This window comes from Tupaia chinensis, unplaced genomic scaffold (assembly GCF_000334495.1).
Source record: "Tupaia chinensis unplaced genomic scaffold, TupChi_1.0 Scaffold000250_1, whole genome shotgun sequence".
NCBI classification, from domain to species: Eukaryota; Metazoa; Chordata; class Mammalia; order Scandentia; family Tupaiidae; genus Tupaia; species Tupaia belangeri.
In genome coordinates, this window is record NW_006159730.1 from 761,541 (window position 1) to 781,667 (window position 20,127).

At 43.2% G+C, this 20,127-nt stretch overlaps 1 protein-coding gene across 1 annotated transcript in view; it reads right to left on the minus strand.

The window, feature by feature from the left end:
- The window catches only part of MACROH2A2 (macroH2A.2 histone), a 59,069-nt gene that overhangs the window by 24,018 nt on the left and 14,924 nt on the right, over positions 1-20,127 (minus strand). The window contains exon 2 of the mRNA XM_006148922.2: positions 9,894-10,124. Within this exon, the coding sequence (XP_006148984.1) occupies positions 9,894-10,065 (172 nt within the window). The 5' untranslated portion in view covers positions 10,066-10,124. The remainder of the gene's footprint in view (positions 1-9,893; positions 10,125-20,127) is intronic.

Below are 20,127 nucleotides of genomic sequence, written 5' to 3' on the forward strand. Positions count from 1 at the left end.
CCAGACAGACAGAGAGAGACAGAGAGACAGAAAGCGAGAAATCACCCCCCAGGGGGGATGGCCACGCCACAATCCCTTCTCCTCCATTCTCCTCTTGGGATCTTGGGCACACATGCACACGCGCCTGGCGTGAGTTTAAGCCACAGAGTCTGGGACTCGAACCGCGGTCAACGACATGTGAGTCCAGCGACATAGCCATTATGCTAACTGCTGGTCCCTCCCTTTCTCTTTATAGAAATGGTTTATACCATCTGTAAGCTTTCTCTTTTCCTCCCATTTAAAAAATTTCACCCCCCAATTTCTGAAGAAAATTTGCCAGAGGGTGCAAGCATTCGCCAGAGAAAGACAAACAGAAGAGAGAGAGAGAGAAAGAAAGAAAGAAAGAAAGAAAGAAGGAAGGAAGAAAGAAAGAAAGAAAGAGAAAGAAAGAAAGAAAGAAAGAAAGAAAGAAAGAAAGAAAGAAAGAAAGAAAGAAAGAGAGAGCACCACCCCCCCTCCATGGGGCATGGTCATACTTGCAATCCCTTCTCTTCAATTTCTCCTTCCTTTTTGCATTTTAGGCACTCAAGCGTACATGCTTGCGTGTTTATCAGGCTGCTGGTTCCGAGACTCAACTGTGCGGTTGGTCATGTGGGATCCACCACACCACGAGTTAGCCCTTTCAATTTTAGAAGGATGCTCTGCTGAATCCCATTTGTCTGCCTTCCAAAGGATAAGTCTTTAAAGAAAAATTTCTTCTACCACAAAGCTGGAGGCAATGTGCCAGTGGGTTGTCTCACGGAGAGTGAGGGGGAAAAGTGTGAGCATAAGAGTGTGTGTGTGTGTGTGTGTGTGTGTGTGTGTGTGTCTGTGTGGAGGAGATCTATTGGTACAAAGGGATAAATACTAAGCCCTAAAATTAGTAGGCAATTTTGTTTGAATCTTTACAATCAACCTAATTTTAAATAAAATAGCACATGAAATTGCTATCATTCATAAAATCTACAGCAATAATAAAAACTTGGCATAACTATGTCATATCAACTAAGCAAATGTGATTAACAAAAAATTAGAATTAAATAAACATAAGAGTTAAATATTTATATGGCATTTCCATAATGAAAAGTGCAAATTCATTCTCACATCTTTTCCAGATTATTAAGCAATGAATATTGTGTTTACCAACAATTCATTTACACAATGACCATGTTTTCTGAACTGAAGCTTGGGGCACTGTATTCTAATAAATATGAGCATATTTGTTGGGACAACGGGAAATAACACTCGAAATCAAGGCCGTATTAAAGGATCTGGTGGTGCCCACTCTTCCCTTTCCACACTATCCAAAAGATATGGAATTGAAAGATTCCACAAATAGGCTTGCTTTACGATTCTAGGTTAGAACCTACAACTCCCCTGTTGTATGCAAAGAAGGGGAATTGTCTGCACTTGCTCATCTTTGGAGCCCATGCCTGGTGGAAGGAGCACCCTACTCACCCCTTTAACTAGGGGTGAGGGAGGATCAAGGAGCCTGTTACTTTTTCTTTCTTTTTTTTTTTTTTTTAATTTTAGTTTTTAAATTTTAAATTAATGAAATAATTTACATTCATTTACTGAACATCGTCATAGCATACAAAATGTGATTTTTCCACCCAAATATACTGCATGGTGGCTTAATAATACATGTTATCATCAATAATTTTCCATTTCTAGTTTCATATATGTATATATATTTCTCACCCTCTGCCATTTCCCACCCTCCTCCCACACTATCTCAGGTGTCTACAGTCGTTTTTCATTCCTTTTTCTCCCTATATTTTATTGACTCACAAAATTTCCTAAATAATCTAACTACTTTCAATAGCAAGGTCAGCTGGTATATACATATCTGTGAACACATGTCTGACTTTGGGCGTGCAACTGAGTAGAGTGAATATACTGTAAGGTAGCACCTAGCTGATGCTATATAGCTTACTACAGTCGTCAAATAGGTATTTAAATTTTTTTTTTTAATTTAGAGAAAAGCAGTTTTAGCTTTAATAAATCAAAGAAATGCCAAGGAACTTTGCTTAAAACTTAAAGCCAGGAAACAGGTTAGGATTCTGTCCAAATAGTAGGTACATGAACCTATCAGAGGCTCAAGACAAGACAAAAATCCTTAAACTCGGAAAACAAAACCTAGAAGAAAATCAGCAATGTTTTAGTCAAAAGTCATAAAATTCTGTTTCACCAGTTTAGTCTCGTACTTAATCTATCTTCTGTTGTGGTTTGATCTTCCTGATAAAATGCTGGGATATAATATTCAACTCCAGACTTGTCCCTATCATTAAGTTGGTCATTTTCTTAGCTTTTGAACTCTTATTTCCGTGTGTCTGTATTTAATGTTCCTGGTACAGCACTTCCCTGAGAACTTCTTGGAGAGCTGGTCTGGTGTTGGTAAATTCTTTCAAGTTTTGTTTGTCTAAGACTGTTCTTGTCTTTTCTTCCCATATGAAGGATAATCTTGCCAGGTACAGTATTCTTGGTTGAAATAGCTTTTCCCTTAACACTTTGAATATATTTTCCCATTCTTTCCTCACTTGCATTGTTTCTGATGAGAGGTCTGCTGTCAGTCTGATGTGATATCCTTTGTGGATAACTTGACATTTCTCTCTTGCCAATCTTAGTGTCTTGTCTTTGTCTGTGGGTTTTGGTCAATCTGGCTATAATGCGTCTTGGAGAAGATCTTCTTGAGTTGATTCTGTTTGGGGTCTTTTGTATTTCTTGGAACTGGATCTTTGAATGCCTCTCTAGGTTTGGAAAGTTTTCTTCCAGGATTTCATGGAATAGATGATCAATGCCTTTATGAGTCTTTTCACCTTCTGGGATGGCAATTATTTGGATGTTTGGACGTTTGATATCTAGTATTTCTTGTATATTATTCTCATTTCTTTGGACAGTTTTCTCAGTCTTCATGGTGAATTTTTCTAGGCCAGTGATTCTATCTTCTATATTTGAGATTAACTTGTCTGTATAACCTAGTCTGCTTTTAATACTTTCAAGGGAGACATTGACTTCCTGTATTATAGCCTTCATCTCTAATATGTCAATTTGATTCTTTTTTATAGTGTGTATTTCCTCTTTTAGATCTTGCAAGAATTTCCTCACCTCATGGAACTCGTCAGCTCCTTTCTCCTGTCTCTTCGGCAGTTCGTCATTCTCTTCTATCTCTGTTAGCTTTGTCACTATGAATATTCTAAATTCTTTATTTGACATTTCCATGAGTTTCATTGTACTATCTGTGGATGAAGAGGAGTTATTCTTTTCCCTTGGAGGAGGGGATTTTCTTGCTTTCCCATATTTCTTGTGACCCTGTGGTGATTTCTGGTCATGGGATCGATGGTGTATTTCTTCCTAATTCTTGAAGTTCAATCCGAGCATTCAGAGGTGTGCAGGAGGAGGAGAGCTGCAATCTCTCTTCCATTCCATTTTCACTCTTTGTGCATCAGATTCAGTGGGAATAAAGGAATATTCTGATCCTAATCATATTTGGATATTTGGATAATGTTCACTTGGACCTATTTAGACACTTAGTTCATAGAGGCCACTAGAAATGAATCTGGAGGGAGAAGTCTCAGCAGAAAAATCTTCATTTTTAGTCAAGGAAAGCAATATTTCACAGCTCAAGTTCAGCATCCACCTCCTATTCTTTTTTTTTTTTTTTGTAATTGCCACAAGGCACTTGTGAGAGAGAGAGAGAGAGAGAGAGAGAGAGAAAGTACTCTCCAATGGGGCTTGAAAAACACACCTAGTGCATATGCACACATGCCCCGAACCAAGAAATGGAGATGGGATTAGGGTGTGATTATATCCTACTCGGGGAGGCAGGAGTAGTGCTTTTCTTTTGGTCCTCCTCCAGATTTATGTCAATGAGGCCTCTGCTGGCCCATGGGTACCTTTGTGCAAATTAGAAAATGCCTCTTCTTCGAGACACTTCACACCCCTGATTTTGTTAGTGGAAAACCCTGTACTGCCATCTGTTGGAATTCTCATACTAAATATAAAACTTATTATTATGTGACCAATACTTCCTTGAAGGTGTGTTTTCATCAGTATATGGTCCGTAGTACATGGTCCTGGCTGTCAAAACACAAATGTAATACATGGAAATCATTAGATAAGAAAAAGCTTGGGGTTAAGTCAAGAGACCTTCTACATCTAGAAATGGTGTGTGAGTGATGGGCTCACAATGATTACATGAGGTGTCCTGAAATCCAACCCCATTTTAAGACTTGTCTTGTCAATTAAATTTATATTACAGAGCAGGACTGGCAGGTAGTGTAGTGGTTAAGGCCACGACTCCCACAATGTCCACTGCTACATAAAGTGAAATACGTAGAATGACAAAGAAAGCTAATTACACTGAAATACAGTTTTTAAAACATCAATATATGGGATAGTCTAGGTGCTTCTTTATTAACACATTAAATAACAAGATCTCATGGCAGCTCCTCCAATCCTGTTGTCCCCACATATATACCTCCACCCCAAAACCCATGGCAGCTTAGTCTGAAAGAAAGTAGCTGGGGATTCAAGCCCTTACCGAGCAGAGCTGATGTACCTTCCAGACATCGCCCAGATTTCCCATTCTTCTCTCCATTCCCTCTAAGCACCCCAGTGCTCCCACTGCCAGTCCTCGAAAGTGACACTGAACAGCTCTTGGTGGTCTCCTGGACGCTGGTCTTGACCCTGACAATCCTTTTCTACCTAAAGCCTGGGTGATGCCTTGAAATGCTGCCCCTTCCCTTTGATACCTCCCCGCTGTGTGTGTGTGTGTGTGTGTGTGTGTGTGTGTATGTGTGTGTGTGTGTGAGTACAGGTGTCTCCTTTCACATCCACAATGCAGCCTTCAAGAACCTTCATAATCTAGCCCCCCATCCCACCTCTCACCTCCTCCCATTCCAGCTCTGCTCCAGGTACAAGGGCCTTCCTCTACTTCCTGGAAAAGTCTATATATTTCCTTCAAACTTTGGGGTCTTCACCTCATTCTCTGCTTCCTGACCATCTTCCCTTAGAGCTCAATGCCTCCCACCTGACTCTAACTAACATCTAATTCCTTCCCTGGCTGTCCAGCAGAATCATTGTGGGGGGCTTCTAAAAATCCTGATGTCCAGAGCACACGCCAGAATCTCTGGGGGTAGGGGACACACAGGCATAAGAATTTGAAATAAATCATATTGAGAAAAACTGGGGTTGAGCACCTGGTTTAGGTCTTCACACCATGGCTTTCTGTTAGTCAAGCCCTTCTCCAACACTTCCCAAAGTTCCTCTGACCTCCTTGTCCAACATGTGGCTTTCCCTCCCTACTAGACTGTGAGCCCCCACAAAGGCAGGACCAAGGCTGCCTGTCTTCTGCTGTATCTTCAAGGCCTGACCCAAAGGAGGCACTTGGTCGAGATGTGTTTTATGACTGTGAAGGTCATTTTGTGTGTAACAAGAAGATTCCCACACTCTGAATCTTCTTCCTTAAACAAAATTAATTGATGCCCCTTTAAACAAATAAACAAACATAAATCCCCTATTTTGCGTAGCAGTGACCTATAATTCCACTACTATGAGTCATTCCTTTGGGTTAAAACTCCTTATCTTGGGGCCAGGAGGTGGTGTGATGGTTAAGGGACTGGACTCCCACATGGCTGATCCTGGTTCAAGCCCTGGACTTGGAAACTTGTTTTCTGACTTTCCCTTTCTCTCTCTTTGGTGAATGTACATGACTTATAGCAAATTAAAAAAAAAATACAATGAAGTAATTCTAAAAAAATAAAAAAAAAGAAAAAAGAAAAACAAACCCAACCAGACTCATCTTATCAAAATGCAAATTCGGCCTGAAAATACAGGCACTCCTCACTTAATGATGACTTCTGTTTTGAGCAGGTCATTTAGCATATTGGTCGATGAAAAAGGAGCTTAAAGACTGGTGTCCTGTGGTGCCACAGGGTATGTATTTTTTTCAGAGAGATCACGTGACACCACCTAGAATAATGTAACTCTATTCATACAAAAAGCGTACAATAGATACGCACCAGAAAGTGACAAGACACACCACAACACAATAGTATAAATCTGACATAATCATTTTTATTTATTCTGATTACTACTATGGGTGCACAATAAGGTACACATTTATAGACCAAATATGTAGTCTTGTATGATTGTGAAGGCTTCGAGTAGTGAATATTGAGTGTGGGAATCTGACAAAGACTGAGACTAGGGTTCCCGAGACTCAGACTGAGAAAGGGGGTTTCTCATGCTGCATGCTGGAGAATTGGCCAGAAATCCAAGTGGTCATTAAACGGGCATGTCATTAAGTGGGGAGTGGCTGCATAGCACCTTGGTAGAATTAGTTATTCATACTTTGCCCTGAATGATTTCATCAGCTCTTAATAAAGGGGAGAGGAGGGAACAGCAGATGGAATAATGGTTATGTCAATGGACTCCCACATAGACTGTGGTTTAAGTCCTGGACTTGGTGACTTAAAACTCATGCTGGGCACATGTGTGTACGTACCCAAAATCCCGAGAGAAGAATGGAGGAGAAGGGATTGTGACAGGGCTATCACCCCCTAGGGGAAGAAATTTCTTGCGTTCTATCTTTCTGTGGCGAGCGCATGCACCCTAAGGCAAAAATCTCTCTCAATAAGAAATAAAGAGGAAGGACCAGCAGGTGGCTTAATGGCTATATCGCTGGACTCCCATGTAGTCGACTGTGGTTTGAGTCCCGGACCCGGTGGCTTAAACTCATGGCATGTGTGCGAGCGTGCGTGCCCAAGATCCGGAGAGGAGAATGGAGGAGAAGGGATTGAGGTGTGGCCATCTCCTCTGGGGGAGGGGGGATTTTTTGCTTTCTGTCTCTCTGTCTCTCTCTGTCTTTCTGGCGAGCTAAATAAACAAATAAATATAAAGAGGAGAGAAGAATCCCCATTCATCACGTGCACCCTAAACCAAGCATTTAACATATATTAGCTCATTTAATTAAGCCGAGTGAGCTCACTCTGAAACACCTGGAGCTCAGAGACGTTACAGTGACAGAGCGGGTAAACTAAGTCTAGATTTGAACCGACATCTAAGACTGTGTTCTCTCAACTCTAGCCGAGTGTGAAGGAGAGAGAGAATGCAAAAGGAAAGAAAGGACAGGCCTGGGTCTCAGCTGACCAGCTCTGCTGCTTCTCCATGTGGCCTAGGCTGGTTCTGGAGGGTGAGACAATAGGGATAGTCCTGGCAATAGCATCTGTCTGGGTGCTCCTCCTTGCTCTTCTAACCTTTCACGTCCAGCCCACCATACAAACGGTTCAATCCTATCACCAGGACTCACTGTCTAAAGACTTACTGTTTGTACTGACATGTAGATGCTCCGCAAATGCTGCTGAATGAATGAATGAATAGGAAAATAGCTTTCTCCACCTGATGTACCTGAACCAAGAATAGCAGAGATGCCAGTGATGCCAAAGGCCAAATTCTGTATATGTGCTGAAGTTTAGACTTTTGCCAAATGGATACACAGGAAGTACTGAACTTTGATTACATAAGCCTGTGGCAGTGTAGTGCAGAAAAAGTAGATAGCTTGAGGTCAAAGGCCTTCAGGGAATCCCAGTTCCCCACTTGCAAGTTGTGGGATCTTTGTTATTCAGTACATACAACCTAACAGGTACTTTAAAACTTACTATACCTTGGGGACTGGTAGGTGGCATGATGATTAAGGCACTAGACTCCCACAAGGCTGTTTGGGTCCCAGACCTGGCAACTTACTTTCTCACTTTCCTTCTCTGTCTGCTTCTGGTTTAAAAAAAAAAATCATAATAATGATAAATAAAAATTAAATAATTCTCAAAACAAAACAAAGCAAAACCCAATACCTTTATCAAAGTCCCTTCTCTGTCTCCCCAGTGATCCAGCCTCCTGATACAGTCAGGAACTTGTCTCTGACCAAGCATTGCCCCTGGCTTTAGGTTTGTGGATAAAAGACTGGCTACAATTTTTTTTTTTTTTTTTTTTAAGAATTATTTTATTGAACTTTATTTATTTATTTATTTATTTATTTAAATTTGACCAGAGAGGGACAGAGTGAGAGTGAGAGAGAGAAATAAAGTGAGAAAGCAAGCTGCCAGGTCCAGGACTTGACCTGGCGTCAGCCACGTGGGAGTTCAGCACCCTTAACCAGCATGCCACCTTCCGGCCCCAAGACCGGCTACAATCTTGCTACTCAGAGTGGGGTTCCTGGAGCAGCAGTATCAGCCCCCACCTGGGAGCCTATAAGAAATGCAGTTTCAGGCTCTACCCAGGCCTTGCCAACAAAGCCTTCAGTGAGCTCCCCTATAAGAGGCGCTGCGCTCCCACCCTGGAGCAGACTGGCTACAGAGCCCTGGGCCTTCCTCCATTCTCCTAAGGACCCTCAGCCCAGGTGGGAACCTTTCATTGCTCAGGAGGAGGAAGGCTAGAGCTGCAGAGGACTGAAGCACCGGGGAGACTGTTTCTATAGGGGGATTGAGGCAAAACTCTCGTCAGTAAATGCGGACTGGTGAGCACTTAGCGGACTAAGAGTGCAGAACGGCAAGGAGCAGGAAGAAAGGAGGGCTAAGATTGCTCTGGAAAGATGAGGAACCCAGGGACAGAGGCAGGGACCAGCCTGCCACATCCACAGGGGCTAGAATGCTGCAGATGCAGGGGTTCAGCACCCTGGGGTAGACAGTTCAGGGATGTTTCCATTTCTACTCAGTGGGCTTTCCACGGGACTTAATTTTGGTATCTGAGCAATCTGTTAACTTTGGGTGAAGCTGGTTACATGTTGCTCAGTGCTAAAGCGACCCTCCAAAGAACTAATCACACTTATTTATGTACTTTTAAAATTCTTATCTATTTAATTTATGTGCTATTATATATATTTATATATTTTAAAGCATTCTTGATATTGAGAGCTTTTTAATTGAGAGCTGTTTAACTACGATGTAAGAAAACAACAGAAAAGCTATTACTACACAGAAAGTTTCTCAAATATATAAAGAATACATGCAGTAAAAAAATCTCCCCTTTTAGTAAAGTAAAATAATTTTAACAATAAATCTGGGAAATCATTTTCCATGTACCCTTAGTAGACAGAGAACCATCTCAGAAAAGAGAAAAATTAGAACATTACATCAGCATTATGGAAGTGCCTGAGATGCTTCTTTTCTTCTAATTATTTATTTTAAATTTTATTATTTATTTATTTTTAATTTTATTTATTCATTCATTTATCTTAATTTGACTAGGAAGAAATACATAGAGTGAGTGAGTGAGTGTGTGTGTGTGTGTGTGTGAGAGAGAGAGAGAGAGAAAGTGAGAAAGCAAGCCACCAGGTCTGAGACTTGAACCATGGTCAGCCATGTGGGAGTGTCCAGTGCCTTCGCCACCACACCACCTGCTGGTCCTGCTTCTTTTTTTCTTTTTTAAGATTAAAAAAAATTTTTTTTTTTCTTTCCAATCCCCCAAACCCCCCCTTTTAGCCACTACAGCCAACCTATGAACTGGTTGGCCATGTGGGAATTTAACCCCAGCACTTTGAGGTCGGCCCTGAAGATGCTTCTGAGATCAGATACATGCTATTTATGGACAAGTCCCAGTTTAACTATACCAGGAGAATGATGAGTAATAAGGCATTTAATGTAAAGCAAAGACCCCCCTCTTACAAAAGGAACAGTACTCCCCATTCTCCTGCACTCTCTCTTCTCTGGACACCGACATTGACGCGGTGCAGCTACTTAAAGCAAGAGACACCTTGTTCTGAGCCTCTTGACGGTGGGTTCCCTGCCTTCCATGTTGGTCACTTGTCCTTCCTGGGCCCCATTCTGTGCTCTGGAGCCTGCAGAAACTGGCCTGGCAAACCTGTCAGCTCATATTACCTGCCAGGTACTCGATGACCGCTGCCATGTAGACAGGAGCACCCACGCTGATCCGGTACTTGAATGTCCCTTTCTTCAGGTAACGCATCAGCCGCCCCACCGGGAAGATGACACCAGCCCGGGCTGAACGGGACAGCTTGGACATTTTCTTCTTCCCACTCCGGCCCGACATCTTGCCTCAGTTTCCCTCTCAGCTTGCTGACTCTGTGGCCTCCCGGCACTAACACGATGCTGAAAAGGAAAGAAAGAAGGCAGGTGGAGACAGTGACTGGCAAACATCTTGGGTACAGCGGCCTGGCCCCTGGGCACCACTGGGACACACCTGACTGCCCCCTGGAGGCAGCTGAGACTGCAGGGTGCTGCAGGCAGCAGGCCGGGACTGGGTTCTTCACAGAGCACCAGCAGGCCCACCCACGAACGCCCTTCCTCCATCAAGCCAGCCTGACCCCAAGGAGGTCACTGGAGAGAGAGGGGATGCTTCTGTGGTCACCTGAATAACGAGCCCCCCAAATGCCCATTTCCTCACCCCCAGACCCTATGCATGTTATTGTTTATGGTAAATAGACTTTGCAGATGTCAGTCAGTTAAGATCTTCAGGGCCTGCCAGTGGTGCGGTGGTAATGTAGGCTGGACCCCGGGTGGTTGACCGCACAGTTTGAGTCCTGGATCCAGTGACTTGAAAGACACACCAGGTCTGTGTTTATGTGCTCAAAATCCAGAGAGGAGGGTGGAGGAGCAGGGATTGTGGTGTGGCCATCCCCCCAGGGGATTGCTTTTTCTCTCTTTTTTTCTTGTGAGCACACATGCCCTATAGCAAAATTAAAAGAAAAAAAAAAGAAGGAAAAAAGCTGATACAGAGTACCAAGCAGTGAATTAAAAATCAAATTTCTGCTCCTTGGAATGGGGGATCCAGGTTGGTTTTGGGAAGATTCTTGTGTCAGCATGAAGCAGTGCCTTGACTGCAATGTACCGAGAGACTCGTATGTACTCACTGTGACTTAAGGAAGCTATCTTTCAGGCAAAGATAAGATAACCCTGTACTCCCCGACAAAGTCTTTGCAAGGCTGAACACCATCCAGGGAATTATAATAAGCGCTTGGGTGGGCCTGACCTGTTAGGTAAAAGAGCGTCATGACCCAAAAGTAATTATAACCCAGAATAAGTAAAAGTAACTACCAAGGACAGGCAAGCAAGACCAAAGAAAAGAAATCAGACATTTTCTAGGGACAATATTAATAAATCAAGGCTCTCTGCCCCAGGGACAATGGCCTTCTCAGTGACCACTTCTGTTGGGGGTGGAAAAGAAACACGCACGCTGACCAGCAAACATTGGTTCTGTCTGCCGAGACAGTCATCTCAGAATTTGGCCAGGCTGTCTTACCAACAGCCAGGACGGGGACGCAAAGGCCCGAGAAAGTGGCTAGAGATGACGGAGGAAGGTGCCAAATGAATGCACGGCTTATATGAAATAGACACAGATCAGACTCATCTCATCTGGATTAAAGAGTAAGCACAGGGTTCAACTTTCGTTCTTTTTATTTTTAATTGTCAGAAGGCCATATAATCACCAGAAAGAGACAAAGAAACAGAAGAGAGAGGGAGGAAGCACCCCCAGTGGGGCATGGTCACATCATAGTCCCTTTTCTATTTCTCCGTCCTGTTGGGATTTTGGGCACACATGTGGACACACATATGCCCACCATATGTGAACCGTGAGATCAGCTAAGGGGGATCTGACCACGAAGCTATGGGGCCAACCCCACCATGTATTGTTATAAAACACTCTTCTGTACTCACTACTCTCCTAGTTAGTGTGTACTGGGTCACCTGAACAGCCGTGACGTGTGGTTCTATGCGAAAATGCGTTGTGATTCTTCTGATGACCCAATGTAATATTTCGGTTTCGCCACCAAAGGATGTAGGTGCTTCTCAGTTAAGTACAAGTGCAGGTGAGCAGACAGCCTCGGAATGTTGTCTCTTTGACATGAAGGCACAGGGCTAAGCAGTGTGAATGCGTTTAGAAATTCCACGTTTTCTGTGCTTCCGTGCCTGGCTGCTCATGCTCAGACCTGTTCTTACACTTGTTCTCTCTGAAGAAGCAAGCTCCATATCAGGAGCGTGAACATCATGACGTGCTGGGAAACTCCAGTCAGATGTCGGGAGATGTCTGGAGTGCCCGCTGACGGGCAGCATTGTCCAGGGGGACAGTCCCTGTCCTCCTATGCTGTGTGGGGTGCTCAAAATAGAGATGGCTCCTGGCATAGTGGAAAGAGCCCAGGACTGGGATCAGGAAGCCTTGGGTGTGGTCCCCCTTTACAAACCTCCATATGTCATTATGTGATCTCCATATGTCATTTGCTAGACCCCCAGTGGGTTCATGTATAAAACAGGAGAGATGGCTAATTGATTCTGAAAGTCATTCTGGTCTTAAATATTCTGATTTTTCTAGAATTTGCTTTCAAATGATTCTGAAGTTGGTTCTCCTTATTCCTTCTTTTTTTTTTTTTAATTTTTTTGAGAAATTTTTTCTACAGGGAGCATGTGCTCACCGAAGAGATAGAGAGACAGAAATTGAGAAGTCACCCCCTAGGAGGGATGGCTATGTCATAATCTCTTCTCCTCCATTCTCCTCTTGGGATTTTGGGCACGTAGACACATGTGCTGGGCATGAGTTTTAAGCCACCATGTCTGAGACTTGAACCGCAGTCAACTACGTGGGAGTTCAGAGATGTAGCCATTATGCCATCTGTTGGTCCCAAAGTTGGTTCTCTTTAAGAAGTTGGTTCTAAATACTCATCAAGAGCCTATGCAGGTTCATCAAGATGTGTTAGTGACTCCACTGAGCCAATTATGTTGTGTGTTTTATTCAGTTACTGGTAAGTGTTGGGGGAGTTTGCAGAGGATTAGGAAGCCCAGTTGTCAAGGAAACCACATGGAAAACCCATCACAGATGGACATGCTCTGTGGAGACCACACGTGCCGGATGGCATAAGCTTTGCCTACCTTTCTCCCACCAGGAAATGATGCACAAAGTACAAATGCCACAAGGCAGGAACATCCCTCTATGCGCCTACACCCCACACCACACTTCTTAAACAAAACAGCTAGAGAATGACTAGGTGTGCAGGATAAAGCCACCGAAGGTCTTCCCCAATATCAGCCAAGAGGAATCACTGATTGCCATAAAAATTAGAAATTAAGACCAGTAGTAGAAGAAGAGCAAGTGACTTTCAGGGAGCGATGTCTAAAACACGAAGATAAAATAGCTAAGTAAGGAAACTAAGGTGGAATCAAATAGTGAAGAACATCAGTTACAATTTGTAAAAAGGTACCCAATACAGGGCTCATCTCAATCATTGCACATTAAAAAAAAATTGTTTATTATTATTATTTCTAATTTGACCAGAAAGACAGACTGAGAAAGTGGGAAAGCAAGCCACCAGGTCCAGGATTCAAACTGCAGTCAGCCAGGTGGGAGTCCAGCGCCTTAACCAGCACACTACCTGCTGGTCCCAAGCTTTGAACTTTATAACAAGGTTTTTTGTGGCTTCCAGGCTTTCTTCTAGGTTAGGGTCTTAGAGCCAAGAGATGCAGCTCCCTTCGAGGTCTAAGTGTGAGACTGAGTGACTCATGTAGGTTCTTTATATAGGACCGAAGAGTTCTTTGGGAACCCTCTTTCTAGACACTGTGCTGATGTTAAGCAGCAAGTAATCTAACTCCTGGGCCTCCCTGGGGAGTCAAGGCTGTCAGTAAGAATCAGACCAGGGTCAAAAACCCCCAAAGGAAGCAGGGAAGACTGACGCATTATATCTATCAACTCACAGATGCAAGCAAGTGCTATGCCTCCTAGACCACTCTAGAAGAGATCTGAATTTCCAAAGACCACCCTACTCTCAAGCCTGCATTGAATTCTGCCTGGAGGTATAAGAGACTATAACCCCAACTTCCTTCTTTCCCAAACCACTCTTTTCTCTAACTCCGTTCACGAAGCCAGGATTTAAAAATGTGAATGGGTTTTTGTCCCCACTCTGATTTTGAGTCTCCGGCATAGGTCTGCTTACCTGAAGAAAAGAGCCATTGCAGCATGAAAATCCGATCCCCTTACCCTAATATTGAAAGTATTTACATGTAGTTACCTTCTGCTCTAAAACCATTTTGCTCTCATTAGGCAAACCTTAAGGACTACAATACATTATGTTTGTTTACATGTTTGAAGGAAGAATAAGGCAGGATGAAGCTCTTCTGGTAGGACGGCACGCTGTGGGCGCCCCCTGGAGGCCATGCGGCATACTCTTCTGGCTGCCTGTGAAGTCCTTAGGGAACCGGAGGAAGCCTAGATCTGCAAAGTACCAGCCCTTCCTTAGTGATACACAGTCTCCTAATTACTCGCAGAATGAATCAGAGCGTTTCAAGCACAGGGAAGTCAAACTGCACACTCAGAGCAGAGGAGGGAGCTGCCTGCTCATCCTGTCCCCCCAGCAGCCAAAGACCACCTCTGGCTTTGTGCGTGCTAGGGAAGAGGGCGTAGCCAGACTCTGTAGGTTTAGGATTTATTTCTAGGATCAGATTTTAAGTCCATAAGGACACTGATGAGTTAGATTTTATAGTTAGCTGAGGGTAAATATTAAATTGTGGCAATGACTCAGACACGGGCAATAAACTCGCAAGACTACTCAGATAACTACCGTATTTCACAGATTTTATGTGCAATACCCCCACCCCAATGTTTTACTATCTCTAGGAAGCATGCATCTCGCAATCGATGACATCACAGTTTCAATGAAAGGCAGCAATTGACGGAGCATTTATTATTGAACAAGAAACTACATTAGACATTGTGGAATATACACAAACCTTGTTCTCAACTGATTTCCAATGAAGTTGCATGACAGACCGTAATAAAGTTTCAAATAGATGTTAGAGTCATGGTTCCGAAAGCATGCACCAAGGCTGCGGGGGAACATCAGAAACCCTGAGGAGCACTGCAGGGAGGGTTAAGCTTTCAAGGTAAGACAGTGATGCTTGCCCCTTTTGGACCCACCACTACAGCTCACAGTGGTTCAGTTTCAGCTGTAGATTGCACTACGTTCCCTTTGATGTGCCCATATCTTTGCAAAGCTGGGTTTTGGCTGTGGCTGTAATTAAAAGCAAGTGCTGCGTGAAAACCAACATGGAACAGAAGAGGAAGGCGGCAGTGTGCAATCTGTACTCTGATTTTGAGTCTCCGGCATAGGTCTGCTTACCTGAAGAAAAGAGCCATTGCAGCATGAAAATCCGATCCCCTTACCCTAATATTGAAAGTATTTACATGTAGTTACCTTCTGCTCTAAAACCATTTTGCTCTCATTAGGCAAACCTTAAGGACTACAATACATTATGTTTGTTTACATGTTTGAAGGAAGAATAAGGCAGGATGAAGCTCTTCTGGTAGGACGGCACGCTGTGGGCGCCTCCTGGAGGCCATGCGGCATACTCCCATGGCTCACTCTTCTGGCTGCCTGTGAAGTCCTTAGGGAACCGGAGGAAGCCTAGATCTGCAAAGTACCAGCCCTTCCTTAGTGATACACAGTCTCCTAATTACTCGCAGAATGAATCAGAGCGTTTCAAGCACAGGGAAGTCAAACTGCACACTCAGAGCAGAGGAGGGAGCTGCCTGCTCATCCTGTCCCCCCAGCAGCCAAAGACCACCTCTGGCTTTGTGCGTGCTAGGGAAGAGGGCGTAGCCAGACTCTGTAGGTTTAGGATTTATTTCTAGGATCAGATTTTAAGTCCATAAGGACACTGATGAGTTAGATTTTATAGTTAGCTGAGGGTAAATATTAAATTGTGGCAATGACTCAGACACGGGCAATAAACTCGCAAGACTACTCAGATAACTACCGTATTTCACAGATTTTATGTGCAATACCCCCACCCCAATGTTTTACTATCTCTAGGAAGCATGCATCTCGCAATCGATGACATCACAGTTTCAATGAAAGGCAGCAATTGACGGAGCATTTATTATTGAACAAGAAACTACATTAGACATTGTGGAATATACACAAACCTTGTTCTCAACTGATTTCCAATGAAGTTGCATGACAGACCGTAATAAAGTTTCAAATAGATGTTAGAGTCATGGTTCCGAAAGCATGCACCAAGGCTGCGGGGGAACATCAGAAACCCTGAGGAGCACTGCAGGGAGGGTTAAGCTTTCAAGGTAAGACAGTGATGCTTGACCCTTTTGGACCCACCACTACAGCTCACAGTGGTTCAGTTTCAGCTGTAGATTGCACTACGTTCCCTTTGATGTGCCCATATCTTTGCAAAGCTGGGTTTTGGCTGTGGCTGTAATTAAAAGCAAGTGCTGCGTGAAAACCAACATGGAACAGAAGAGGAAGGCGGCAGTGTGCAATCTGTTCCCAAGGTTTGAGAACCTTGTGGTGCCTGCCAGGTGCTCACATCCTCTTTGTAATTCATTATGGTTATTTAAGGATAGCATTAGGGCTGGCGGGTGGCGTGGTGATTAAGGCGCTGGACTCTCACATGGCCTACTGTGGTTTGAGTCCCGGACCTGACATCTTGCTTTCTCACTTTCCCCTCCTCTCTCTGATCAAATTAACAAAACAAAACAAAACAAAACAAACAATAAATAACATTAAATAAATAATTATTTTTTATTTAAAAAAGGATAGTATAAAAATATCCTTTTTTTAAAAATAATTATTTTATTGAATTTTCTCTCTCTCCTTTTTTTTTTTTTGAGAAGTTTTTGCTATAGGGCACGTGTTCTCGCCAGAAAGAGAGAGAGGCAGAGAGACAGAAAGCAAGAAATCACCTCCCCAGGGGGAATGGCCACGCCGCCATCCCTTCTCCTGCCATTACACCAGCTGCTAGTTCCACTTTATTTATTTATTTATTTATTTATTTATTTATTTATTTATTTATTTTAATTTGACCAGAGACAGACAGAATGAGAGAGAGGGAAATTGAGAAAGCAAGTTGCCAGGTCTGGGACTCAAACTGTGGTCGGCATGTGGGAGTCCAGTGCCCTTAACCACCATGTCACCTGGCAGCCCCATAAAAATATTCTTTTTATTTTTGATATATGTGTATTGTTTTTTCAAATAGTCAGTACACTGTTATGACATAAATTAATTTTTTAGTCTAACCACTTAATAAATGGGACTGCCAGGCATGTCTCTGCCTCGTGGTGTTGAAAACACATGACTGAGAAACTAAGGAGGCTAAATTGAGAACGTTTGGGAATTTCTGGGTCAGGGCCCACGACCAGCAAACTTAAACATGAACTTGTGTCTTGCTCACGATTACCCTGAAGCAAAGAAAATAAGAAAGTTAAAGTAGTTATGTATGAATTTTGAGTTTATCTTTAAACCTAAGCAATACCTGCACACAGTTAAAAAAAAGAAAAAGACAAAAAAAGATCAGAAATGCATAAAATGAAAAGCAAGTTTCTCACTCCGTTTTTTCTACCTCCAACCTCACTTTCAGAGGGAACTACATGTAAAGATTTTGATTTTAGCTCTGTTGGCTACTTCCAAAACTTGAATGTTTATACCTTTACTTCTTGATCTGTTTTCATTTTTAGACACTCTTTGTGTCTAAGAAAGACGGCAGCTTAACTCATTTTTCTCCTCCCTTTCCAACTATTAACAGTTACAGTTCCTTTTTGTTAAATTTTTCTTTTTTTCTTTTTTGCTACAGGGTGCATGCACATGCTAGAGAGAGAAAGTAAGAAAGCACTCCCACACACACACCCCTCCCCGGCAGAGAGGGCCATGCCACAATCCCTTCTCCTCCATTCTTCTCTTGAAATTTTGGGCATGCGTGCACACAGGCCTGCTGTGTTTTTCCAAGCTAGTGGGTCTGGGACTTGAACTGCACGATCAGCTGTGAGGGATCTAGCTGCCTTAAACACCATGCCACAGCTAACTGTATATTTCCATTTTTATGTTCTTCACTGATTGCCTTGGAAATTTTATAGTGTGCAAAATCTCTAGTTATTGGGTCCAGCAGGTGGTGTGGTGGTTAAGGGCACTGGATTCCCACATTGCCAACTGTAGTTCGAGTCCTGGACCTGGCGACTTGCTTTCTCACTTTCCCTCTGTCTCTTGTACTCTCTTTCTCTCTCTCTCTCTTACTCTGCCCCTCTCTGGTCAAATTAATATAAATAAATTGAAAAAATACTCTAGTTACTCAATTTTATGTGGGGAGTGGGGAGAGAAAGCACCTCCCAATGGGGTGTGGTCATGCCACAATCCTTTTTCCTCCAGTTCCCCTTTCCGTCAGGATTTTGGGCACACATGTACATGTGCCTGGTGTGTTTTTCAAGTCACTAGAGCTGGGATTTGAACTGAGGTCAGCCATGTGGGATTCAGCTCCCAACACAGCACTTAATCACTGTGCTAAGGGGTTGGCCCCCAAATCTCTAGCTCTGACTCCAATCACTTTGGGCATTATCTCTCACACTCGCATCATGTAAGCGTGCCTTCATCTTTCCCTGGTGCTCTCCTTCCCACCTCACCTCCAGTTTCTACCGCTATCTTCCAGACTTTCCATTGTTCCAGTTCATACCACACATATTTTGATCTATAATGACAACAAAATCCTCCACATTTTGGCTCTAGGTTTATTTGAAAGTAAAATGCCAACAGGCTGCATTCACATGATTTAGACTTTAAGGAAGTTGTTTCCTGGGGCTGGCATGTGGCATGGTGGTTAAAGGCACTGGACCTCCACATGGTCAACCATAGTTTAAGTCCTGGACTTGATGGCTTCCTTTCTCATTTTCTGTCTGTCTCTCTGGTATAATTGGAAAATGTTAAAAAAAAATACAGTTAAAATAAAACAATAATTTTTTAAAAAGTTGTTTCCTTTGGAATCAAGTAGGGTACTAGAATCATAGTTCCTTTCACATGGTTCAGCATTAGATCCCATGTCCTGGTATCAAGGAAGGATATGCTCTTGGTTTTGAAAACATATTGTTCAAAATCATCCCACATTAAATTTTTGTTTTGTTTTGTTTTTGTTTTGCCATAGAGCATGTGGGCTCACTGGAGAGACAGAGAGAGAAAGTGAGAAATCACCCCTCAGAGGGTATGACTACACCACAATCCCTTCTACTCCATTCTTCTCTCAGGATTTTGGTCAAGCACACACACATGCCTGGCATGTTTTACAAGCTCTGTGGTCCAGGACTCAAACCACAGAGTTTGCCATGTGGGATCCAGCATCCAAACCACCATGCCACCTGTTGGCTACATTCCCTATATGGACTTTCTTGTAGAGATTCCCTTCTGACCCCTAAAGTTAGTAACTCATTGATTGTCAGCTTGTGCAGTAGTGACGCTGGATAAAGTAGCTGGGAACACTGAATTAGAGTACTGAGCCATGGCTCCTAGGGGAAGTATAGGGTCAGGTTCCTGCGAGCTTCTGGTCACATTTTGTCAACTGGTCAATACACAGTCTTGTAGTGTGTGTTTCAGGTTTAGGGTACCGTATTTACTGTTCACTGCTGGTTCACTAACATTGAACTCGCGGCCAACAGCCTGGTAACCCATTCCTGAGGGAAGCTTACCTCCATGTGGCACATCACAGCTTCCTCTGCTTAGAACGCTGGACAGCGTGCTCCACTGGGCCAGTTCCAACAGTGAACAGCAACAACAAGCACAAAAATGTGCAGTAAGGATGTTCAAGCACCGCTGGAGACAGGCACTGCTGGCGATGCCATGTTTTCACTGTCCTGCGCATGTGCGAGTCCTTGAATGACCGCAACAGTGCCGTGAGTATTGATTTGGGGTTGCAAATAAATTTTAGCTGGCAGAAAAATTTGTGGAGATGAAATCCGTGACTAACAAAGTTGGACTCTACTTCTCTTTGTTCTAGTCGACAAAAGAAAAAGATGCCTTTACTATATCCTTAAACTCACCCTGCTTCTCAATCATACTGTTCTTTGCAGGGGTCACGCTCTTTGAGAGAAGAGTGGCCATTCTCCCCCCACCCCACTGCCCACTCCCCGGGGGGTTGTTTCTCACTTTCTGTCTCTCAAGTGAATGCACGTGCCCTGTAAAAAAATCTCAGAAGAAGAAAAAAGAAATTAAGTGAGTTTCATTTCTTACACAAATGGCATTTTTTTTCTTTTTCAGAGAGATTTTTGCTGTCAGATGCATGTGCTCGCCTGAGAGACAGAGAGACTGAAAGCAAGAAATCAACCCCCCGGGGGATGATCACG